Here is a 27766-nt window from a genome sequence, read left to right as displayed (position 1 = left end):
CTTTAATTGTGGCTTATTCCCATTTAAATATAAATTAATTTAAAATGCCACAAGAAAATAGCTTCAGAACAATATTATTAACCTAATCTTATCGATGCTGAAAGTTGCGAATTTGTAATATTACGCCACATACTGAAACAATGATTGCGACACTATCCAGCCAATTTTTCAACCGCATGTTTCTCGAAACATATTAGGATTCAAGTTGGCTGATGGTAACAGAGAACTGTAATTTTGATGTCAACGAAACCAGTGAATTATTTTCGGGAAGGAATCTGTAAAAGAGATATTAGCAGGAAAGTACTGTGTAGTATATGGATAGTTCATGCTTATCACTATAAACAGTCGTAAATTGAAGATTTAAACGTGTGTTGTAAACGTTACGATTTCGTTACGTTCGGCGTTTAGAGATAGGTAACTAAAATACTTCAAAATGGATCCAGCTGTATTATATTAACAAAAACGGCACCAAGCCATAGGCATACCAAGTGATGTGAAGTTATGTAAGTGTTTCTGATTCTGAAAATGAAAGTGATGAGTGGGTAATAGATGATGACACTGGTTCTGAAATTGAGGAAGACCTTAGTCATGGTGGTGAAAAAATAATAAATGAACAATGTACTCGCAGTAAGAATGAATATAATGATAACAGAGAAAAACAATACTGAGAGTGTTACTCAACCATAGATAGATTGAGACCCCATAGATTATTTTACAAATTTCTTCGACGATAACTTTCTAAATTTGATACTAATAAAATTTATATGCTATTCAAACAAATCACAATAAACTTCCGGGTTGACAATAAAAGAGCTGGAACAATTTATGGGTTCAAAATTTTATGTCTTTGATCAAACTACCAAAAACTCGTTCATATTGGAGTTCTCAATTTGATGTTACTTTAGTTCGTGAAATAATGATGGAAAACAGTAGAAAATCATATATATTTCTCCGATAATACCAAAATTGATCCGACAAACTTAGATTACAGAATCTACTGTTAGAACTGTACAAGATTAAACCCTTAGTAGAACATTTGGGAGAAAAGTTTCGAAATATTCCAAAGGAGCAGATGGTTGTGGGCGATGAGTACATGGTTTCTTTCGAGGGTAATTCCGGGCTAAAACTGTACATGCCAAAAAATCCTCACAAATGGGGCTACAAAATTTATGTGTTGGCTGGCTCCAGTGGTGTTGCATACGATTTTGAAATATATATTGGAAAAATTTCCGCTACTTCAGGATACAATGATATTGGTTCCAGCGGCAATATTGTTGTAACACTCTATAGAAACATTCACCAAGACAATTACCGTCTTTATGTCGATAATTGGTTTTCAGCAATATCTCTTTTGAATAAGCTAGTTCAAAAAAAATATATTGTCTAGGAACAGTCCACTCAAACCGTCTTCTTAGGTGTCCTTTATGTCAGACAAAATCCTGAAAATAAGATGACGCGGATCGTTTCAGGAACTAGAATTGAAAACTGATTATGTACCTTGCAGAATTATCAAATGGCACGACTCTCGTGCAGTATTGCTCACCTCCAACTTTTCCTCTGCCAAACCTCTTGATACAATTAGAAGATGAAATAAAACGAAAAAAGATACTAAAGATGTTCAGTGCCCCACAGCAATTAAAACTTACAATAAATTCATGCGCGGAGTAGATCTTATGAATTCACTAATAGGTCTACACAGAATCACAATTAGGTCGAAGAAATATTACTATCGTTTTTTATTCCATTTTATGGATATGGCAGTTGTAAATTGTTGGCTTTTATACAGGCGTGAATGCAATGATTTTGGTGTTCCAAAGAAAAACGAACTGTCTCTGTTTGAGTTCAAGAGTTGCATAGGCGAAAGCCTAATGAAGCAAGGAAAGATACTGACAGTTACCAAGAAATTAGGATGTCCCAGCAGTAGCTCTATTGATGATCTTCATGCAGCAAAAAACACAATGCAGCTACAAAAATGATTCCTCAAAAGAATATTAGGCTGGGTGAAACAGGACATCGGCACGTTGTGAAAGATAAAAGAGGAACATGTCGAAAACCTGGTTGTAAAGCTGTAAAGCAATTCTAGTGCATTATTGTGAGAAGTGCAATGTGTACTTATGTATTAATAAATACACATAATTATTGGTTGAAATTGAATTTAAACATTTTTTCAGAAGAATTTTTAAAATGTTGGAAATTTTGTCCTTAGAGGGTTAACATCTTGTTGACTAATGTCGCATTAAGACACATACTACAAGTTACATTATTGACTGCTTTGTTCATATATCCGTCCTAAAAATATCATTTTAATCAGTTGCCATCTAGAGCCCATACAGAGAGAGCGTTTCAGGGTCAGCAACCCCCAATTTGGGAGTATTATGTTGCCATGTAGGCTATCTGTAAAAAACTTTAACATCACACCATCTTATTAACAAAGATATAACAAATTTTGTACCATTTTAAGGGGTTTTAACCACAATTTAGTGGCTTGACGCATGTACCGGGTGGTCCAATAAGCCGATCTCTCGGCTGTATATCAGAAACTATTCATGTTATAACTTTCAAGTTTCTGGGTTAACCGCTAGGGGGCGTAACCTGTGAAGAAAAATTTGAAAACCAGTTTTTTGTGAAATATGCCCAATTATACCAAGTGTTAAATAAGTAAACTAGAAAGAGGCCTAAATTCCGCACAAAGTTGTTCAAGTACTTTTTTTTTATTTTTTCAAATTAAGGGTGGGGGAGAGTGGGAAAGTATTTGTGGATAAATACCTATAACTTTGGTTTGGATCAACCGATTTTAACGAAATTAGTGTCATTAGAAAGAGTGTGGATGATTTAATTTACATATACTATAAAACAATTGCATTTAGTTTTAATTGTCATGGGTAGAGGATACTTTCGAATAGAAAAAATTAAAATTTGTTTTTCTTCAAAATGTTTAATGGAAACACCTATTTATTGTAAATTATAATGGAACTGGATTAAATTTGTAACAAAATGGCGCAAATCGCATGTCGATAGCTTTTGTCGAACTCGAGATATGAATAAAAAGGCATAAACATAAGTAAGTATAGTATTGACTCACCCTTTATTATAACTTAAAATTAAATATGTGAAAGATCATACAAATATCTCGATCATTAAAACTTAATGTCCAATTAAATGTTCAAATTGTTTTCCATCGTTGTCCACACAAAGATGTAATCTTTCGCGGGTAGACATAACAGCTGCTTCAATCTCAGCTGTTGATATACTATTTATTGCGTTTATAATGCGCTGTTTCATATCGTCTCGCGTGGTTGGTCGAATTTGGTACACTAAGTCGTTCAATCTTCCCCACAGATAAAAGTCCAGACATGTTAAGTCTGGAGATCTGGCTGGCCATGAAAATATACTTTCCCTTCTAATCCATTTATTTGGATAACTTGCATACAAATAATCTTGAACTCGTCTGGAAAAGTGCGCAGGACACCCGTCATGTTGTAATATCATATCTCTTCTTGTTTGTAAGGAAATATCTTCAAGGAAATATCAAGGACGATGAAAACTACCAGTTTCTTGCCTTTCTTTCAAATACTTCTTTGCCATAATGTCTCCTGTCAGGATATCTTACAGAATATTATACGTGAGGCAATAGCGGCATTTTGGTGACATTCGAAATAAACTCCAATAATATCATACAATTCTGCATTTGATAAACTCATCACGAATTATTAGTACTGATAATTAATTACTAATATTACCAATATTAATATCTATTGAAAAAAGTGCAATCTTCAATTCGAATTATAATATAACACTTCTTAACAATGTTTTGAACGCTGTCAATAAATAAACAATATGAAAACCCCGTTAAATTCATTGTCGTAGCCTACTTAGTTTTGAAAAAACTATTTTTAATCATATTATGAAATAACAATGGTCAAAATAGGTATCAACTTTAAGATTCTTCTGCTATAAAAAAAATTGAAAGTACCTACTGACTTATTTTTTAATTTAATTTATAATACAGTGTGAGTCAATACTATACTTACTTATGTTTATACGTTTTTATTCATATCTCGAGTTCGACAAAAGCTATTAACATGCGGTTTGCGCCATTTTGTTATCAATTTAATCCAGTTTCATTATAATTTACAATAAATAGGTGTTTCCATTAAACATTTTGAAGAAAAACAAATTTTATTTTTTTCTATTCGAAAGTACCTTCTACCTATGACAATTAAAACTAAATACAATTATTTTATAGTAGATGTAAATTAGTTCATCCACACTCTTTCTAATGACACTAATTTCGTTAAAATTGGTTGATCAAAACCAAAGTTATAGGTATTTATCCACAAATACTTTACAACTCTCCCCCATCCTTTATTTGAAAAAATAAAAAAAAAGTATTTGAACAACTTTGTGCAGAATTTAGGCCTCTTTCTAGTTTACTTATTTAACACTTGGTATAATTGGGCATATTTCCCAAAAAACTGGTTTTCAAAGTTTTCTTCACAGGTTACGCCCCCTAGTGGTTAACCCAGAAACTTGAAAGTTATTTCCAGCGATTTCTCTTGGCCACTTTTACTAAGGAATTTTTTCTCCTAAAGTTATAACATGAATAGTTTCTGATATATAGCCGAGAGATCGGCTTATTGGACCACCCGGTACACCTGATGAGTATTTAACCACATTGCTTTTTTAACCTTAGTCAAAATTTAATCTTTACGTTTGTATTCACTAAAGTGGTAATACTTATTCCATTTATAAAGGATTTTAATCCAATATCCTAGCTGAAATAAAAAAGTTGGTAGCTCAAAAAGAGGAACCAATTAGATGAAGGCTTGGATACAATTTTGGAAATATGTGATAAATCCTTTGATAAGTCCTACAATATTAATCGTATCTATAAAGACATCTGCTGTTCCAAAAATATCAGACCTTTGTACATAACTTCGCACCACAACATTGCAGCGCCATCTATAGGATAAGAGTGCCATCTTCCACAACATGTCATATGCCGAAGTTACTAGCAAGAAATGTCTGGTTCATTTTTGGTCTGTTTGCACTAATTACATTTTGTTGTAGCTGATAATGATGGAAACGAATTTTGTTAAGTTTTGCTTTAAACTTAAACAAGTTGTGCGAAAACTAAGCAAATGGTGCAAAAGTTTTTTGGAGATGAATGAAGGAGCCAAATAGAGATAAAAACGGTCGCACTTCTATTGACAGTGATAACTGTTTTGGTCGACCTTCCAGTACCACAACATTGGAATATATCGAACATGAGATTTTCAATTGAAGAAAATCGTCATTTAACTGTGCAAGAACTAAAAAGCAATCTTGGAGTTAAAAAAAATGAGTTTGGAGAATTCTAACCGAGATTTTGAAAATGACTTGTGCCTGCGATAACATTACTACAAAATTTCTCACTGTATAGCAGGAAAATATTCACTTCGAATTCGCTACAGGAAACTTGGAAATTACTACTAATGATGAAAATATTTAAAAAGATTATTACCAATGATGAGTCCTGTGACTGTTATAGCTTCCAACTTGATTTTTGTGTTGAAGAACAGTGTTGTTCTTCAACACAAAATATGCTCCAAGGCATCGGACAATAAACCACTTTATTTAATTCAAGTCCTAAAAAGATTGCTTAACTAAATGAGGAAAAAACGGTTACTTTTTGGACGAGCAGCGACTGGTTTCTTCCTCACGTTAATGCGCCAACATATTCATTGAACTTTTTGCAACATTTTTTGACAAAACACAAGGTTGTATAACTGTGCCAATTTCTGTTTAGTACCCAACGACATTTTCGTGTTTCCAAAACTGAAAATGTCTTCTTCTTCTCGTGCCACTCCTAGCGGAGATTGGAAATCATCATGGCCACTGCGACTTTGTTAGCAGCGCGCCTAAAAAGTTCTATCGAACTACACCCGAACCATTCACGTAGATTACGAAGCCACGATATTTTTCTTCTTCCCACACTTCTTTTGCCCTTAATTTTGCCCTGCATGATATTTCTTAAAAGTTCGTACTTTTCACCTCTCACAATGTGCCCCAAGTATTCCATCTTTCTAGTTTTTATCTCATTTAGAATTTCGCATCTTTTGTCTAAAGTTTGGAGTACTTGCGTGTTAGTGACGCGGTCCATCCATGATATTCTGAGAATGCGCCTATAGCACCACATCTCGAAAGCTTCGATGTTTTTTGTGGTCAACTGTTTTAGTGTCCAAGCCTCTGCTCCATACAACAGGGTAGAAAAGACATAACACCGCAGCATTCGTAGTCGTAACTTTATATTGATATCACGATTGCAAAAGAGTTTGCGAATTCTATTAAAGACTGATCTAGCGATTTCTATTCTACATCTAATCTCTTTTGTTTGATCAGTATCGTCTGTGATCCAAGCACCTAGATATTTATAACAGGACACACGCTCAATCGTTGTATTGTCTATTACAAGATTAGCTCTGATGTTCTTTGATTTCGTGATTACCATAAATTTAGTTTTTTTCAAATTAATTTTCAAGCCGTAACTGTTACAGTATATATTGAGACTTTGAACGAGATGTTGTAGTTCTACTAGCGTTCCCGTTAGGAGAACCGTATCGTCAGCATACCTTATATTGTTGATCGTCTCACCATTTATTATCAGACCAAGATCTTCTTCCTCGAGTGCTTGTTCACAAATAGCTTCACTATACAGATTAAATAAAAGTGGCAACAAGATGCATCCCTGCCGGACTCCTCGACGGATTTGAATTTCTTCTGTTAGCCTACCCTCAACCTTCACATTTGCTGTTTGATTCCAATATAGGTTGCATATAATTCGAATATCTCGGCTGTCTATATTTTTCTTTATTAGAATTTGTCTTAGTGGTTCATGTTGTACTTTGTCAAAGGCCTTTTCGAAATCAATAAAGCAGGTGTAAATTTCTTGGTTCATGTCTAAGCATCTCTGTGAGAGAACGTTCATTGCAAACAGAGCCTCCCTTGTACCCAGCCCTTTTCTGAATCCCATCTGAGTGTTACTGATGTCTACGTCTAATTTCCTATAGATTCTATTATGGATTATTTTCAGGAACAGTTTTAGAGCATGACTCATCAAAGCTATCGTACGATATTCACTGCATTCCCTTGTATTTGCCTTTTTTTGGCAGTAGTATAAAGGTCGAACGGAGCCATTCCCTAGGTATTATTCCAGTTCTATATATTGTGTTAAATAGATCTAGGAGTATTTTAATAGATTCATCGTCCATAAGTTTGAGCAGTTCTACGGGAATTTCATCAGGACCGGGGGCCTTACCACTTTTCGCTTGTTTGATTGCATAATCTATTTCTTCTCTGATTATATCAGGCCCTGTATCATCTGTATATTCGTTTGAGATTTGTTGTCTATCTTTGTCATCAAAAAGTTGTGATATGTATTCTGTCCATCGATTCATTTTTTGTTGTAAATCTGTTATGAGTAAACCATCTGTATCTTTGATCTGTCCTGTCTGTGTTGTTCTTCTCCTTCCTGTCATTTCTTTAATCTTTTTGTGTACATTAAAAAAGTCATATTTTCGCTCCAGTTGTTCCAACTCCTGGCATTGCTCACTTAGCCATCTTTCTCTAGCTTCTCTTGTTTAAAATGTCTGTTAAAGGGCAACGTTTCAACTACTTAACGACGATTCAAATAAACAAATGTCATACTGAAATTCGTCACTGATTTACAGTACTAATGGGGATAATAAGATATGACTTCAAACCAACAATTTAAACTCTTAGGACCAAGGAACTAAAGGACTAGGAAGCAAGCAAGCGTCCGAATCTGTCATCTAAATATAGAAGGTATTAGTAGCCAGTAAGTGTGAGTACCTCCAAAAGGTTTCCACTGAATATAATATTGACTGATCGCAATTCAGGAAACCCATGCAGAAAACAAAGAGCAAATTCTTGCCAGAGGAAGAATTCATAGCTATGATTTATTGTGTGCAACTTATCATCCAGCTTATGGGATATTCGAACCAAGATTCGAAACAAAATAGAAGATACCCACACATGTTCTACATCAGACAGAAATAACATTCATGTGGTTGCCATACAAATAGACAAAATCACTGTCAGCAACAACTCCCGGCAGTCCTGTGGCTTCCGCATGTTATTCACGCCCACCCACACCCATCAGTTTATGTTGGAGATTTCAACAGTCAACACGAATTCTGGAAGTACAGGCAAAATGATCAAAATAATGGGACTTTGCTAAACTGGAGCGAAGAGGCTAACCCTTATTTAGTCTTTGACATTAAAGATCAGGGAACTTTTCGATCTACAGCCTGGAGGCGAAAATACAATCCAGACCTATGCTTTGTCTGCACGACAAACGAAAACAATCAACTCCTGGCAGCTTCAGGTAGCTCATAGATATTCCACATAGCCGATGTAGACAATGGTCGCAAATGAGGGACTAAAGTGTCAGTTGTGTGAGTTTTTAAAGCATGCGTCGATAGATATATAATAATATACATATTATCACTTATCAAATCAGTGTCGTTGCGCGCTAATTCTATTTTACTTTATCTTTGATACCTCGCGTTTTTAACAGCTGGCAATCCTAATTTGCGACCATTTTTTTTCAGGCAACAACATTAAGAAAAAAATTAGCTTTAATTTGATATAAAAAACGAGCATATACGTCATGAGCAGCGTATTTTATTTAAAAAATAAATCAATAAAATAAAATTTTTGCTCAAAAATTATTTTATTAATTGAATTAGAAATATTTGCGGCAACTTATTGACTTGCAACCTATTATCAACGTATTCTCCTAATTTTACATGTATGTAAACATGTGAGTTTGATTAACTACGTTATGAACATAGTGATCCTGCAGTGGGATCTTGTACTATTAGGAATAAACTTTATTTAATAAAACTTACTATTAATTGTTGTACTTGTTGTGCCAGGCTTTCAAATGTGTCATTCAAACCATCATCTTCGTTTGACGTTTTACTGAAACAAATAAGCATTTGATAGTAAATTTTATTGTTATCAACATTAACTTTTCCGTGACATTTTTACACAGATATTAGAATTTTGTGTTTAGAAGCAGAATGATTTTTAGTTAATATTTTTTATTTTTATTTTACGGATGTAATGGTATGATAAATAAAACGATTGACAAAATACACAAAACTATAGCAAATATGTATCAAATAGTAGAAAAAAAGTAATATAATCTACATAGTTTCTCTGGAGACACTGAGTTACAAATGATAAATGATCAAATATGAAGACAGTCCACAGTTCTTCAAATTTAGGTAATAAATGATTAATAAAAGCTTAAACAATGATTTATAAAAATGAATGTAAAATTAAAACGGTTTTATTAACAAAATTGACTACAAAGAATTCAAGATCTCCTTGAAAATTACACTAGCATTCTTTATTTGCCTTCCTCACATTGTAAAAGGTCCGAATACAATGTAAATGAGTTTCTACATTATGAAATCTGCTGATCAATCTATAAATGCTAATATATAAATGCTGATCATTTATAAAAGTTTTAACAAAGGCTTAAAAATTACAAATTTTTAAAATATCAAACATCTCAGAATAATATACTATAACAATCTTTAATACAGCTATCAAGGGTAGATTAGAATTGACATGAAAAAGAGACCATTTTTTATAAGATACCCCTTTGTTGTTTTTTAAATAAACTAATTTTGTAATCAAAAATATTTATTTGTCTTGATAGGCTATTAGCACTCTGGAAAAATCGTGTAGTTGGTTCATTGATACCATAATTTACCAACTCTTGACTCAAGAGTTGGTAAATCAATACTATCTCTTACCCACTGATAGTCACATTCCTCTCTCAGGTATCTACTCCTAAAAGCTGCTATTGTTAAAAATTTATTTTGGACCCTTTCAATCTGTTCAATGTAACAGTTTTATGATGGGGACTATACAACTGATCCATACACTATAAAGGACCTAACGATACCACAATAAAGTCTTTGAAATGTGAACAAAGACCGGTCTACAGATATGCTTTGGATAAATCACAGTACTTTCATCATCATGTTCGTTACTTGATTGATGTGGCTTGAGAATGACAGTTTGATGTCTAACCAGATTTCCATGTCTGATACTCCAATTTAGACTTCAATGGCAGGTTATTTATAGAGTCAAATAATTGGTTTTTCATTACCTTGCAAATGCCATTTTATGACATTTGTTTATGTTAAGTGACATTTTGTTTAAACTGCACCAATCATAAAACGATTTAAGACCTTCCTGTAATAGAACAGCATCATTCCAGGATTCTATTTTTCTAAACAGTTTTACATCTTCAGCAAACATAAGAACAGTAAAATTTTTAATGTTTTGTACTACATCGACTAAACCCTATTCATTTTACAAATTCCCAATGGTCAATAGAACCATGTGTAAGCCAAACAGGGTCGTACTGATATACAACCTATGTATCATATGATTTTTAAAAATTATTTACTTTTGAAACTGTTGGTGTAAGAATTTATTGAAATTTAATCATTATATCACAATTAAACTAAACTCTAAAAAATAACACGACCAGTAAATAACTTAACAATAACTAATAACATAAATATAACACAATATATTAACTTAAAAATCAACACGATACAATTTGAATTTAAATTGCTGGCAAGTTGGGATCTGTAACATGTTACGTATCTTGGAAGTGTCATAACAGAAAGCGGAGGTACAGAGGACGATATTCGTATGAGGATACAAAAAGCTCAACAAGCATTCAGCATGCTCAACCCTGTTTGGAGATCTGGCGAGTATACTAAAGATAATTCATAATGTCGTGGACCTGACGTAATCATTTAGTGAAGTCGATCCACGAACGAAACAATGATATGAGGCATTCAGTGCGTTATCGTAGCGAGACAGAGACAAACTAGTTTTTGCATTAGTGAAATAGCTTTAATATTTTTATTTTTTTTGCGAACAATCGTTTTTAATATTTTATAGTGAGATACTATTTATGTTCAGTGAGTTTCAAGTCGAGGAATGTCGAATATTTTTCTCAAGGAATTTGAGTTTTTCGTCTCATATAAACATATTTTGCTGAATTTAAAACCAAAATCCTATTATTTTTCTATCGTACATTGATTTGTTATTTATTTATTTGCCCTCTAGATTGTTTTCAGTTCTTAAAAGGTTTATTTTTAAGTCAAATTAGTGCAATGTAAATATTTTACATTTTACACAGCAATTCTTATCGGCAGTGAAGACGGGAAGTCGTAAATTTTTATTACATCTTTCAATGTGAGATAAAATAAAAATGCGATGACTAACTGGAATGTTTAAGAATAGAGAAACATAATATGTCATGTTTATTGGAAATATTCGACATCATTAGCATGTGCAAATCCTACCCTATCGCCTAATTTCCTATGAAATTAAAATGGTGCACGTTTTTAGGGTCCATTTATTTTTTCGGGCGTGCGCATTTCGAGGTTCACGAGGTTTTGAAACATATTTACAAAGACAAAGATCCGCATATTCCAGTCAAATGTCATGTCTGTTCTACTCTACGGATGTGAAACCTGGAAAGTGACAAAAACCCTTACAGATAAACAGCAGGTCTTTATTAATAAATATCTACGGTAATTTGTTCATATTTTCTGGCCTAACATCATCAGAAATGAAGATCTACTACACCTGACCGAACAAAAAAGGGTAGAACATCAAATAAAGTCCATAAAGTGGGGTTGGATTGGTCACAAACTCAGAAAAAATAATTCTAGTATTGCACAGACTGCCCTAGAGTATCCCCAAGGAAGAAAAAAAAAGAGGTCGCCCAGTACAAACTTAGATCCATCATGGACAAGATAAAAGGTCAAGGAAAGTCTTGGAATGAGGGGAAGGCCTTAGCGCAAAATAGAACCCGATGGCGCATTTTCACTGAAGCTCTGTGCTCATATATATATATATATATATATATATATATATATATATATATATATATATATATATATATATATATATATATATATATATATATGTATATATATATATATATATATATATATATATATATATATATAAATCAACTAGAGACAAGTAAAATAAAACAGGGCCACAATGGGAACCTTGCGGCATCCCTCATGGTATTGTTATTTAAAATGAGGTATCACCCACCAAGTTAATTGTCTGTATACAGCCACTAATAAATTCCGAAATCCATTAAAAAAGGGATCCACAATACACTTAATTTTTGTAAGAATACCCCTTAGTTGACCTGATCAAATGCTTTGGAAGTCAGTATAGATTGAGTCAACCTGTAATACTTCTTCAAAGCTGTTAAACATATGCTTGACATACAAAACTAGATTGGCATCAGTCGACCTCCCTCTCATAAAACCAAATTGTTCAGGATTAAAAATGCCTCTAAAACTCCATGTCAATTTCTTACTAACCAAACAATCAAGCAACTTTGTCAGCTCTGACTGATTACAGATAACTTGATAGTTGAATATGTCACTCCTTGCACCTGATTTAAAAATCAGCTTTAAAAAGCTTTTCTTCTAGAGACTGGGAAAGCTAACAGTACCAAGCAATCTGTTAAAAATAAACAAAAATGGTTTTGTAAACAGACATAAGCATTTTTTCAGAAAATAAGCCAGGATACCATCCGGCCCTGAATATAATCGATTTTTACAGCTTGCAATAGCATCATAGACTTGAGTTGCTGTAAATGTTACGTAACTCAAACAAATTGAACTGTCAAAACGTAAAGAAGGTAAATTATCTGGTTGTTGATCCTAGTAGACTGATGAGAACCCTGTCATTATAGACCATTCTAGATGGTAAATTATACTCATTTCTTTTGCTTTTAATGTAAGACCAAAAAGATTTTGGATTATCTGAAATGTTGTTTTGTATCCTCTTTAAATACTGTTTCAGTCTGATCTTAAAATGTCACACTGATCTCTTAAAGCCACAAAACGGTCATAATCATGTTACCAACCACTAATTATGATGGGAAAAGGGCATACTTTGCTAATGTAAACCAACTAAAGTCCTCATTGCTGTCCAGTAAAACTAAAAATAAGTAATACAAAACTTGGATAATATCAGGTGTCACCTTTACTGCTGAAATGCAATGCATAATAAAAGCAGATGACTCCTATCTAATTTGTGAAATAAAAATACTACAATGGATATATAGATGTAAGAAGAGGTAATGCTGTGAAGAATTCGAAGAAAACATAGAAACATAGAATAAGAAAGTGATGGCTTAATGTGTAGGAGAATTTGAGAAGGATGCAGATCAGTCAGTGGGGAGATGTGACAAAGACAAGAAGAGACTGAAGGCAAAGTGTAGAAGATGCCAAAATCAACTATGATTTTGATTTAATTTATATTTAGATATTTATTTATGTACCTACAGAAGTTTTAATCATAACTTTCATCTAAATTGGAAAATCTGATTAACTTCTTTAAGTTCTTTCCCTAAGTTAATAATACCCAATTGGCTGGACTATTTTTTCTACAAAATTGTCTAATCACCATATTTTTAGCTCTTCTTTAATAACGTATGTAATGCTGCATCTATTTTGCATTGATTTATTAAGTTTTTAATTTTCAAAATATTTCATTGGAGATATATTTTCAAAATTTTTCAAAATACCTCTACGATTTGCTACAGAATCGAGTCCATACAAGTTTTATTCCATACTACAATATTCAGTTTTTTATCATTATATCAATAATATATTTTACAAACCAGTGTTCATCTACACTTACAATTACCAATAGCTCTTCTTTCACAATATCATCTTCAAATAGTATTTATTTCTCAAAAAAAAAAACAACGCTTTTTTCCTATAGGTAATTTTTTCAATTTTCTTGAATGATATAAGCATTGTCCAAAACCATTAAGGAATCTGTTGGAATTAGCTCTATTATTTGCTCAAAGTAATTCCCAAAAATATCAGCAATCATATATTATTTGTGGTTATAACTAGTGTGAACTAACTGAAATATGAGTATATCACCATTAAAAAAGTCATATATTGTGGACTACCTATGTGGGTAATAATTAGTCTTTTTTTTATTATATACTATTACAAGAATTAGAATATTTTCAGAGCAAAGAGACAAACTGGATAGTTTTAATATTCTCGGGAGGGCTGCTTGGCAGAGCATAAAGAATTTTAAAAATTGTACAATTCTGCTCAAGATTTGGTCATAGATGAATCCATGATACCCTGGAGAGGGTGTTTACTGTTTTGGCAGTATATATAAAAAACAGTATAATAAACTATACAAAAATTAAAATGTGAAATGCATTAAAATAATAATTATAGGATACACACACATGAATTCCATGTTTATAGTTCATAATTGTATGCAGTGTACAAACTCAAAACATAAACAACTACTGTTGTAACTGATAAACATGTAAGTATGACACTGTAAACATAAATAAAATATATAAAAAACAACAAAAGACAATGACAAGAAATAAAATAGATAATGCAAATCTGTTTTTCAAAATGTCTTCTGAGAAAAATTCAATGTAAATTATAAGTAAATTAATTATTATTAGTTTTATGCAATAATAAATTTTTTTTTCAAAACATGTGCAAATCATTTCCCAAAACTATTTAAAATAATTTAAACCAGAGTATGAAGTATAATTCCTAAAAAAATTGAAGTGAAGGCTTTAATTGCTCATTTTAGCTTAATCAATCATCAAGTAAGTATACAATTCATCTATACCTACAGCTTTTCAGAAGATATTAATTTAATCTATTCTATGATTACATTAAGTCTTTTAATAAAATTGCAATTTTTAATTTAAATTACACTTTAATTTATCCTTAATGTCACCTTGTTTGATTATGAGTAAATTTTACCTTTTGAGAATGTTTTGACCAACATTAAAAGAACAATTTTAAGGCTAATACCAATTTGTTGTCATTAAGAATTTCAAAGTAAGTATTTATATTTACATTTAATTAAAACGTTGATTAATGTTATCTGGCAGGGGGCTACTATTTATCTTATAAACACTTACCTAGTTTGATGCTCAGTATTAGACATAATTACTATATTGGCGATAGGAAACTAACCCAGTTAGGAATCACTACTAAATATTAACTAACTTTTATTACACTATTTTTATAAACTCAGTCTTTTATTAGACTATTTTTTAAGAATTTTTTAGCACTTAAACAGTAAAAATATTATCAACCGTTATTAAATTCAAAATTGACAATTGACGTAGACAAGCTGTTGTCAAGAAATATTTTTGAAGTAGTGTGAAGTTTACAACGTAAACGTAGATAGAATTACTTTAGCAGCGCTTCTCAAACAGTGGGGCGCGTGCCCAAATTTTTTTGAAATTACTAAAATTTAAGGAAGAACTATTTAATTCTTTTACAAATATGAATGTATCGGTAGGAACTCTCAAATGAAGCTAATAATAAACTCATCAATACTAAGTTAAAACTAGATTTATTAATTATTAGTAGTTCCCCTAGTGGGTCTGTCTTGTACAACAAAGTATTTTAAAAGAAAGTTTTATATTACAAATAGCCACTCTCAGTTTTAATAGTCTATATTCATTAGAGACCTATAACTATTTTGTTTTTAAACCAGTCACCGCAGATTTATTACTAAATTCTCCCTTGATTTCGCTGCTTGCAGTAAAGTCTATAAAGATTTCTTTTTCTGTAATTGAGAGACTTTTGGGATGAATTCTTCGTCCACTTGTAACTTGCTACCAATTTGTTAGCAAGAAAATAATTTTTAAAAGTATGTTCCAACATGATTTGGCTTTCTATTGTTACAAAAACAACTTTCACATACTGTTCTTCTACCTGATATGTTTAAATATACTCATTCATATTTGGAAACATTTCTAGTTTTTTTTCTTTCACTTTTCTGCTTCACAACTTTCTACAAAAAGTACTAACTTATCACTGATATTCAACATGTGTGTGTTTGCTTTTTGGGATTATGGTTTCAATAGAGTTAATTTCTCGAATACGTTGACCAAATAACTTAGTTTCATCACAAATAAAGCATCTCGAAACTTTTCGGCGTTCGGGCAACTTATATTTAACAAAGAGTTCAACATTGTGATTTTTCAAAAAAAAAAAAGAACAGTGCATGCAATTCGAATCGTATAAAATCTTAGCACAAAAAAATTGTTAAAAGAACATCAGTATCAGATTCACATTAAACAAAAAGAAATGTGCCGAGAAGAAACAAAGCTTGATGTCCTTGATTCAAGACTGATTTCAGATTTTGATTTACAGGCAGTAATAACCCATGCCAAAAGATGAAAAACTAGAAGAGGAATTGAGAAACATGAATTGGGACATAATGGGACTATCAGAAGTTAAAAGTAGATGTGAAAGGTATGTGGACTTACATGCATGCGACAGGCTCTACTACAAAGGCAAAGAAGATTATATATACGGTGGGGTAGGTTTCTTAATCAACAAGAAGAAAAAATCACAAATTCAATAATTCATAGCGTCTCGGACAGGGTGACATACATGATCTTAAAACTAAATTCACAAACCAGATTGTGAACAAATATAAAGATTGTGCAGATTTATATACCAATTGAAAAAGCAACAACAAAGAATCTAAAATAATAATAATAAGAGGTTTTAACGCCAAAATTGAAAGAAAGATTAAAGACTCCAAAAACAAGATTGGAAATTTCTGATTTGGCACAGGAAACGAAAAAAGGAGAAAAACTCATGAAATTTCTGGAAGAAGAAAATATGTATGCCATGAAGACCTTTTACAAAAAGAAACCCAACAGAAAGTGAACATGTGCACCTAACGGAACTACCAAAAATGAAATAGACCATTTTCTCTGAAACAACAAAAGAAGCAACGAAATTAAACAGCTAATGAAGGAAAGAAGGCAACTGCTAGAGGAAAACAATTTTTCACGTCTGAATCCGAATCAGTAGAACGATATAACAGTTATTAGAATACATAAATACAATTATTAGAACGATTCAGATGTGAAAAGTTTGACTAATTTGTGCTCCAATGCTTTTATTTCATCACAGCAATAGAAGCTTTTTGCTAAAAGCTGCATACTAATATTTAATATTTAATACTAATAAAAAATTAATTATTTGTTTGGGTATGTTGCATAGGTTGTTTTAGTTTAATTCCAGTGTTTTGCGTGATAAGAATGTAAGCGGCGAATATAATGGAATATACAGAAGGGGTCGTAAGATTTCTGGCAATAAAACCTCAGAAAAAAACGAGAATAAAAGCAAAAAAACACATTAAAAGCTTTCCAGTTGTAGAAAGTTACTACACTAGAAAGACAATTGAAATCTCAATAATAAAAAAATGCACAAACTGTTCGTGGAAAAGTGTAAAGAGAGCAATTTGCCTAGCTTAGTCAGATAACTTATAGGCAAATCTTTTGCAAGGAATTTAATATATCATTTTTCAAACCTTAAAAAGACCAATGTTTGACCTATAACGAATACACAAGAGCATCCCAACAAGAAAAAGAAGAGATGGAGCTTAATTATAGGAGTCATTTCTGTCAAGAGACAGAAAAGAGGCCGCAATGAAAGAAAAAACTTCAGACAAAGAAATAGCGAAAAATAATAAAAAATTTAAAATTATTTACATATGCTATGCAAAGCGTTTTACAAATTCCATCATCGCAAGTAAGTCTCTTGTATTTTCTTAGAAAGCTGAACCTCTATAATTTTACGATTTATAAATCTGCTCCACGAAATGAGGCAGTCTGTTATTTTTGGACCGGAGTCAATGGTAAGCGTGGAAGCTGTGAAATTGGTACTTGCCTGGGAATGTTTATTAATTCATTATTGGTATAAAACATCTAACGATTTTTTCAGATACGTGTGGAGGACAAAACAGAGATATTCAAGTATCTGCTCTTCTTTTAGATATTGTTAAACATTATCTCGGTCTTCGGATAATTGAGCAAAAGTTCATGGAAAGTAGACACTCCCATATGAAAGTAGATTCCATGCATAGCGCTATTGAAAGTGCCAATAAAAATGTGGAGATTTTTAGTGTTCACGAATATGAAAATGTCTTTAAAATGGCCAGAATGAGCAACAATGAGATTTAAAAAAGCTTGCACAATTTACTATTGTTACTAAGAAAGAGGATCAAAAAGGGCAAACGGTTAACTGGTTAAAAGTAAAGTGTTTTAAGTATGAAAAATAGCTTCCTAACATTCTACACTACAAGTACAAGAATATGAAAGTCACAACGAATATGAAAATATTAACGTTAGTTTTGTACATCGTGCTTCTAACAGAAGAGGCGAAGAGGATAATAATGAAAACTTGGTTATTCCTCAATTACCTATATTCTAAACAGCTTCCGATTTCGGATGCAAAGAAAAAATATTTGATAAAGCTCTGTGAAAAAAATATAGTTCGGCAAGCGCTCCATATCTGGTTCAAATATCTGCCAAGTTCTTCTTCTGTTTGAGACCAAACAGCGGAGCCAGCTGAAAAGGACTCAAGAAGACATTGAACATTAAAAGCATACATTTTTTTAAACACGTTTTGTTTTGTTATACCTGTTTTTTGTATTTATGTTTTTGTTTTGTGAAAATTTACATGAAAAAAGTAGAGACTTATATAAGCAAAAATTATTGTATTATTTACCATGTGAACGAAGCTTTCAATAATCGTATGACAGTAAGTAAATAAAAAAAATATACGTAAGTCATACTTTCATAGCAAAATTAAACAAGTAAAACACAGTAACTTAAATGCTACGTGTAAAAAACATTAGTCAACGTATTCAAATCGAAAATTAAACAATAATTATTAGTAATTTGGTAATATATAATTTACTTCTCCTCGCCACTAATCATTGTTAATACTTTATGAAAACTTTCGTATAATTACAAAACAACGAATAAAAGTTTTAAATGTGAAAATTGATCAAACTCTTTTAAAAAAAAATTTAAAACACGTTTATCTGAAAACTATAAAACTATGTTTTTTGACTTAGTGTGTTTCGCTTGTAAGCCGACGATATGGTGATCGCGTGCTGACAAACTTCAAAGGCGCCATCTGAGAGTAGTGGGCATTCTGATTGTTATTTATTCTGGGCTGAAGCATCATAAAAATTGTAATTGAAAATTGAGCCCGAATACTATACCACAGAATACTAATCACAACAACTGTTGTGATTAGTATTCTGTGCTAAAAGTTTGAGGAACGCTGATTTAAAAGGAATAATAATAAACAAGAGAAAGTTTAACTTTATATTTTTATACATCACTAGATTGTGATAAACTTATAACATACTTATAACTAAAACTAAACTTAAATATACAATAGCTACACTCTGCAGCGTTTGTTATTAATCATTGGAAATGACATTTTTTGTCATATTTGATTGAGTTGAGGAAGAAGGATCTTTGATCCTTGTTTATGTTTAGTCACCTGACATACTGACATCAATGTTGTCAGTGACAATAACATAATTCGTGGTGAATGTGAATAATCAAATAATGTAAATATAAATAAACAATCTTTTATAATTAAAAGACATATTTTATTTTTGGATAAAAATGTCTTCCTATTTACGAGGTTCAACAAATTATGTTTGGTCTACTACCAGTATTCTGGGGAAAGGTGCTACTGCAACTGTTCATCAAGGTGTTAACAAGGTAAATGGTGAACCTGTAGCAGTTAAAACATTTAATCAACTTAGCACACTTAGACCACAAGAAATTCAGCTGCGAGAGTTCGAAGTACTACAAAGAGTTAATCATGAAAATATTGTTAAACTTTTGGCAATTGAAGAAGAGCAAGAAAACAGGGGCAAAGTAATAGTTATGGAGCTGTGTACTGGTGGAAGTCTGTTTAACATTTTAGACGATCCTGAAAATACATATGGTTTAGAAGAGTCTGAATTTTTGTTGGTATTGGAGCATTTATATAAAGGAATGAAACATTTAAGAGATAACAATCTAATACATAGAGATCTAAAGCCAGGTTAGTATTAAATATTTAGGTATTAGTGTAGTAAGATGGAACTGATACAAAATTCTGGTAATTACTTACATTAGTGAGGGTAGTCGGATTAGTTTGAAATTTGGACAGTGAATTATGTTTTATTTTTTATTCACTTTTCAATCTATACATTTTTTTACGCTGAGCTTTAGTTTTTCTGTATTTCGCATATTCTGAGTAGATATTGGAGGCAGCCTAAAAATTTGTGTAAAACAATCAATGAATATCAGTTGAGGGTGTTAAAGTTGAAATTTTATTTTTCAATATAACTTTCATGTTTGTAGACATTTATGTATAAAAATTTATAACTGAGGGCTTTTGAGTATGAGAAATTATAATTTTGTGCATGCTTTGATGTAGCTGATGGATAACACCGCATAATATGTGGTATAAAGTAGTCATGGGTAATACCGTAAATTTTTGAGTGTTGATACAATGACACTGACAGTGACAGTACTGACACAGCTGCCTGTATCAGTACAATGTATCAGCAGTAGCACAATAAAGTGTCATGACACCATGTTTCAGTATTAGGTGTTGCATAGTTCAGAAACACTGCACCAGTATTGTGTTACATTGAGCGAGAAATGATACCCTTGATACTAATTCTAAATATAACTATGCACATAGTTGTCAAATGATGGAATTTTTTTAAAACACACGCTATCAAAATAACATTGGTATAATTAAGTCACTTTTTTATTGCATGAAGTGATCTCAATATTCAAAAAATTTTGGGTAAAATTAAAAGAAAACATTTTATCTCTTGAGGTACATCAGTACATTTTAAGCGAAATTACCCTGAATTGGATACTTTAAGACTGAGTATTATTAGATTCGAATTTAGTGAAAGAAAGAAAAAATGTATGATGTATAATATTTCCTTCAAAATCTTTTAATTGGTGTAAGTAGTTAAACTTAAAGTTATAAATTTTGATTAATTGTAGATATTTGATATTTATTTTAATTGGTTCATAGATTTATAGTAATAGTAAAACAATTCTGGGGCATTTCATGGGAGTTCGAACTTTGCTAAAAAAATGAATTCCTTATATATGTTCATTCTTTTAATTACTGACTATAAACTTTCGTTTTTTTAAGTAGCTTTTACAAATATACTCACGGCAACAACACATAGTACATAATTAAATGTGTGAGCTTGTGGGTATGCTGTAATTTATTATATGTGTGTCGAAGATTAACGAAAAAGAAACTGAGACTGTGTCGACTGAAGTCGACACTGAGACGCTGTATCACAAACTATGTATTTTAATACACTGTGTTGGTGTGTTGAACTGTGTCATAGGTGTCACTGTGTCATTTCATTTGTATCAATACAATTGACACACTCTAAGGTGTCCATATGAGGGTGCCATTCAAGACAGTATTACACATCTCTAGTATAAAGGACTTTTATACTTTAACTACCTCTTAAAACTCATCAAATTTTATTTTTTATACCTAAAACCCATTTCAGAGCAATAAATAAATTGTCACATATGAAAAATTTTAACACATATCTCGGAAAACAAAGCGTTTGCGGAAATATGTTTATATAGCAAACTGTCATTATTTTTTATACAGAATCACTACCTGAAGTTTGTTGTACATATTTACTAACACCCTATTCGCTCCGTGCGTGACTGACGCGACACCTACCGCCTTCATCTGACAGTTTTGGACCTACCAATTTTCAGGTCAAACATATGACATATGTTTAACATTGTTAAATACATGCGAAATTGACAATTATTAATTAACTTTTTAATTATATTTTTTTAGTTTATGTACAAAATAAATGTAGTAATAAAAACTGGGTTTCTCAAAATTCATCATAATATATCTTTTCAACCCCAAACGGAAAAAAAGGGAAAAATCTAGTACTGGCAAATCAAGTTTTTCACGTGAAAGAGCATATATTTAAAAACAGTAATAGTAAAAGTTATGATATAAAAGCTAAAGTCATCAGGCACTCTGCAGTTAGCTTGAAGCCTTATAAAATATCATTTAAGGTAAATTATTTAAATTTTTCCTATTTCAATTGCATAAAAATGAAGTTATGTGATATTTACTTTTTCATATTAATAGCACGGATCCACCTTTTTCTTTTCTCTAATTTATATGTAATCTTTGGGAACCTATAAAAACTACACTTACTATTTTTGCTATTACTAGCACAATTAAATACGCAATATGTATTTGCACACATTTTTGATAAAATTTATGCGTAAAAAGGTAGGTCCAATTTTGTCATATTTTGCTGCTATGCATGCTGGCATCGTTTCAAAGTACCCCTACCATGGTCACGCACGGAGCGAATATTAATATATCATACAAATATGGATTATTCAAATGGACTAAAAACTGACAGTTTGAACCTCTTTAATTCAGAAACAACTGATTTCTATTCCTGAGTCTTGGCGCAATGGAAACTTATAAACATGACCAAAACTACCTTTCTGCAATGTTTCAGCCAATTTAACTGAAACCACTTTTACATAAGGAAAGTGCCATGTCCTTTGCACTTAACTTTTTTGCTCTTCAATTTACTGCTATTTATGCCAAAAAGTATTAAAGGTACATTATTTCAACAAAAAGACAAGACACCTGTTAATAACTTCAAAACTCAACAATTTTCGAGATAATCCCCTTTCACAAATCAGCTGCATAATAATTCTTAATTGTGATATTTGTGCATTAAAGCACTGAATACCTTTGGATAAGCATACTTAATGGTTTATTCTTTTAAAAACAGTTCAAAGATGGCCATGTAATACCAGAAAATGCTTTGTTATGGCTGCTAAATGCTTTTTACAACTAAAAATAGGTCTTGTTTCGATTAATCAGTGACTTTTGTAATATCTAGTTTATTTTGGTTTATTAAAGAATAACAAAAAATGCTGTGGCATAATAATTTGTCTAATATCGATATGAGAGATATGATTGCTATTTATTGTCAGCAATATTTTAACGGGCATGCAGCAAAAACGAAATACTTAAGAAGATAACCGAACAGGCTGCAACCTAATCATCAAACCCTTAAACATATATTTTGGAATTTAGGCAAAAGTGGTTCATTTTGCCCTAAACGTGACAACTTAGGCTGACTGAAAATCATTACACATGATCAAGAAGATGAAGTAATGGTTCGCTTTGACGATGATTCGTGAGTAAGTATATTTACAGTATATTTACAGTATATTTACAGTATATTTACAGTATATTTACAGTAACATTTATCTTCATTGTTAGGAGTCAGCAACGCTTCAATTTTAAAAATTCCAGACCATGAGCATTTTGACTCTTACCATTTTACTCCTAAAAAAATGTGCAAAGTCTATTGCCAGTAGATTTATCTTTAAGATGCAGATTTGCAAATGATATCCAAAACAGGCAAAATCTTGACCACTCCTTTGTCGATAGAATATTATTTACTGATTAAGCTACATTTAAATGTGGTGTTTTTAATTTAAGGAACAATCATTTCTGGGACACTAAAAACCCTCATGTTAAGAGAGACAGGCATTTCCAAAATGAATTTAAAATAAATGTATAGTGTGGAATCATTGGTAATCATTTTTTAGGGCCATGCGAGTTACCTTGTAATTTGAATTTACATTTTACAAAATGATTTTATTGATTTGTTGAAAGAATTGTCAACTTAAACTTAAGGCAAAATATATGGTTCATGCAAGATGGTGCAGCCCACATTATAAGAGAGTAGTGAGAACATACTTAAACATGGTTGGTCGTGATAGTTATTTTCCAACCACTACCTAGCTCAATTTTGGTGAATGGGGTGCAATGAAAAAAATGTGGATAGAAGAATCCCATAAACACTTACAACCAACTTTGAGAAAAATAAATACTACAGCAGTTTCTTTTGAACTAATGATGTTATTTAATATGAGATGGCCATCATTTATGGAACATATTGATAAATGCATTGAAGAAAACGGTGGACATATCAGACACTTACCTTGACAAAAATTTTAATTTTGTTCAGTTTAGGTAACTATTTCTTAATTTGGTTTGTAAATAAAATGTTTTTTATTATGATATTAACCCAGATACTCCTACTGTCTGTTAAAACATATGCTTTACAAATTCCTGTATTATTCGACTTTTACTATTACTCACTAGATGTCAGAACATAGCCTGCTTTTTAAATATTTATCAGTAGTGGTTTACATTTGCATCTACAGTCGACGTTTAGCTAAGTAAGATGTTGAAAATTTGCAATAAATATTAGCGCACGTGGTATATACAAAATGGATAAAAGGAAGTAAGTATTTTGATGATACTATGGCATTATTTTTTCAGAAAGTTTTAACATTTACTTTTATTTTGGATTATATTTTACTATAGTTATTACTGTTATCAATATTTATTCTTTTTTCTGGAAAAAATAATGCTCAAAAACGACTGTATGTTATAACATACGGTTGGATAACATGCTACTCAGTCATAACAGTTTGTAACTTTTTAGTTATTGGTCGAAACCATTGACTCTCAATGAGTTATTAGATGAGATTGAACACCTAGATGATCCATCTTCATCACCTGATGGTATTATTGTCATCCCTCCATCCGATAAATATGATACCGATGAAGATTCCGGGGATGAAAACCACATTGACATAAATAACCTTCCAGGTAGTCAATTAGGAGTACAAGCTGAAGTTGTTTTTGATAGTACACCGTTGGAGGATGAAGGGCAGAATGAAATTATTATTTCGGGTCCATAAGATACTACAATGGAAGATTCTGATAGTGAAGATAACCTCCCGTTGTCTGTGCGTGTGTCTGGCTTTGGTGTAAGTGCTCCATAACCTAAACTGAAGAAAAAAAGAGAGTATTCCTAAAAAAAAAAACAAAATATTGATCCCAATTTTTCCGACTGTAAGCCAGTAAGTGAACCAAAAAATTTTCTCACGCCTTTACAGTTATTTTCCCATTTCATTGATGATGCAGTTGTGGACCTAATTATACATTTTAGTAATCTATATGCATCTCAACACAATCGCTCTGGAGATATCAATCAAAATGAAATTAAGTGTTTCGTTGGGATATTACTTCTAAGTGGATATTTCTCATTTCCTCGAAGGTCTATGTACTGGGAAAACAACGATGACGCAGGGTGTAAGTTGGTGTATTCGGCTATATCGCGAGAGATTCAATTTTATTATGCAAAATATACATGTTTCTGATAATAACGAATTACAAAAAGGCGATAAATTTGCTAAAATGCGTCCGTTATTTGACATAATCAATAAAAATTTTATGTTTCGTACATTTGAAGAAAATCACAGTGTTGATGAAGCAATGGTCCCTTACTATGGGCAGCATGGTTCAAAACAGTTTATCCGAGGTAAACCCATTAGATGGGGCTATAAACTAGGGGTCGGAACCACAAAACAGGGATATGTCGAGTGGTTTGAACCTCATCAAAGTGCCACAACTTTACTTTCTGATACATACAAGGAATTAGGAGCCAGTGTTGTATTGTCATTTTCCGATAAATTGCAGTCTGATAATCCAGGTGCGCCGTTTCACTTATCCTGTGATAATTTTTTTACCTCACTCATTACTACGTGAGCTAACAGCAAGAGATTTAAAATGTACTGGGACAATTTGGGAAAATAGAGTTCCGGGTTGTCCTCTAAAAAATTCCAAGCTTTTCAAAAAAGATCAGAGTTGTGTATTTGAATACTCACTCGTAGAAGACGAAAATATTATAGTATGTAAATGGAACGACAATAATGTCGTTACTATTGCATCAAATGCTACTTCACCACTGCCAACCCTACAGGTGAAAAGATATTCACAGAAAGAAAAGTATACTCATCCCACAGCCATTTATGATAAAAAAATATGAAAATATGGGAGGAGTAGACCGTGCAGACCAAAACATAAGCTTATACAGAATAGGTGTCAGAAGCAAAAAATGGTACTTTAGTTTATTTTCGCATTGTCTTGATATGGCAGAGCACAATCCATGGCAATTGCATAAAAGTAATGGTGGGAAAATGGATCACCTAGCATTAAGAGGATGCATAGCGTCAGGATTACTGGAAACGTATAAGAAAACAACTAACTGCGGACCGTCAAAAAAAGTCAACTTACACATTTTGAGTCAAGGTACGATAGATTAGACCATATCGTCATTTATCAAGAAAAACAAACAAAGTGTGGTGTATGTCATAAGCAGGCAGTTTTCAGATGTAACAAGTGCGATGTTGCACTTCACCCTAAATCATGTTTTTTTAGTTACCATAATAAAGAATAACTTTAATTTGTATACTTAGTTTCATTTATTATTGTATAATGAAATCATTGATCCTTGTAGCTTGAATTCCTACTGTTGGTTATAACATACACCTGATAACTCAAAAACGGCCAACCTAAATGAAAAATTTTATTTGTAAAACTCGTATATGATTGAAGTAAAAAGCCATTCATAGCAGAATTTATTAAAAAATTTTAAGATAAAAAGTTTTAGGAGTATCTGGGTTAATTTAATATAAAATGTTTGATGTCAAATTCTGTAACACTTTATTAATTATCCTACTGATGTATGTAAAAAAATATTAGCATATACTATTTTTTCTCTAATATTTCGGTAACTATTTACTTTAGTTAAAGGTATTTCATACCAAAAATCAGAAGTATTCATGTTTTTGTCTATTTTTTCTTCATTTTCTGGAGTAATGGCATTAAAACAGAGTTATGCAGCTGATTTGTAAAATGCGGTTATCTCGAAAACTGTTGAGTTTTAAAGTTATTAACAAATATATCTTTTTAATCATAAAATAAAAATATTGACAGTTCAAATATTGTTAATATCTAACATAAGTGTGACCAAACGCAACCCGTTATACACATTCTGCCCTATGTGTGGCCTAACTTGTACAACAATACTCTGGTACAGCTAAACAGATTTAACTGCAACGGTGACGTTTTGACACGACAGACGTTGGTTGATGCGGTGTTGTCTAATCGAATATTATTTTAGAGGTTGTCCATTGAACCGTAATATTAATATTCCATAATTACTGTAATGAGTTTATAATTATATTTATTATCAGAGCACTAATATCAAAGTTAAAATGTTTGAGGTAATGGATAAAATATGTTATTTGCTGAAGTTATTAGTCAGAATCATTAAAATGAACTGAATGAATGGAAGTCTATTAAATTAAAAAACTAAATTTGTTTCATACTGAGAATTGCTATATTTAGTTAAAATAAATTGTTTTCAACGGTTGTGGAAATAAGTTTATGAAAATAGATTTACCTGTTTTTATTTTCAAATATCGTCAAGGTCGCTATTTTCGCTGTCGGAATTAAATTGTAAATCGTCACTATCTGCCTTTTCGTCTGGATTAATAACAATACGATCTATGACTAGATCAATTAGTGGTTCCTTTGATATTAAGTCACGTTCAGTTGCGATGACTTTGTTATTTTTTTCCACTCTTCCACAGGAAAGGTTTGAAAAAACTCATCCGACAACTGCTGGATTGACGTAATTGTAAAGTTTACATTTCTGGCTCCTACATATGATTTCAAAGCTGCCCAAACCATTTCAATAGGATTCAAATCTGGATGGTATGGTGGGAGTCTAAATACATCATGTCCTTGTGCTCGTATAATTCTATCGATTGTATATTTTATATAACGAGGTTTATGCAATTTTATTATGTTATAGAGATCAGGCTTTAACATAG

At 31.8% G+C, this 27766-nt stretch overlaps 2 protein-coding genes across 2 annotated transcripts in view; one reads left to right on the top strand and one right to left on the bottom strand.

Moving 5' to 3' along the window:
- Positions 1–15255, bottom strand: part of LOC140437240 (uncharacterized) — a 59442-nt gene extending 44187 nt beyond the window's left edge. The window contains exons 1-2 of the mRNA XM_072526642.1: positions 15056–15255; positions 8913–8985 (exon numbers count right to left, since the gene is read on the bottom strand). Coding sequence (XP_072382743.1) covers positions 8913–8985; positions 15056–15081 — 99 coding nt within the window. The 5' untranslated portion in view covers positions 15082–15255. The remainder of the gene's footprint in view (positions 1–8912; positions 8986–15055) is intronic.
- A 4032-nt stretch (positions 15256–19287) lies between these two features.
- IKKepsilon (I-kappaB kinase epsilon) overlaps positions 19288–27766 on the top strand; it is a 29153-nt gene continuing 20674 nt past the window's right edge. Inside the window, exon 1 of the mRNA XM_072526643.1 lies at positions 19288–20018. Coding sequence (XP_072382744.1) covers positions 19592–20018 — 427 coding nt within the window. The 5' untranslated portion in view covers positions 19288–19591. The remainder of the gene's footprint in view (positions 20019–27766) is intronic.

The sequence above is a fragment of the Diabrotica undecimpunctata genome, chromosome 3 (genome assembly GCF_040954645.1).
Source record: "Diabrotica undecimpunctata isolate CICGRU chromosome 3, icDiaUnde3, whole genome shotgun sequence".
Classification (NCBI taxonomy): domain Eukaryota; kingdom Metazoa; phylum Arthropoda; class Insecta; order Coleoptera; family Chrysomelidae; genus Diabrotica; species Diabrotica undecimpunctata.
The sequence above is the reverse complement of the archived record's forward strand: the minus strand, read 5'-3'. Positions and strand labels throughout refer to the sequence as shown.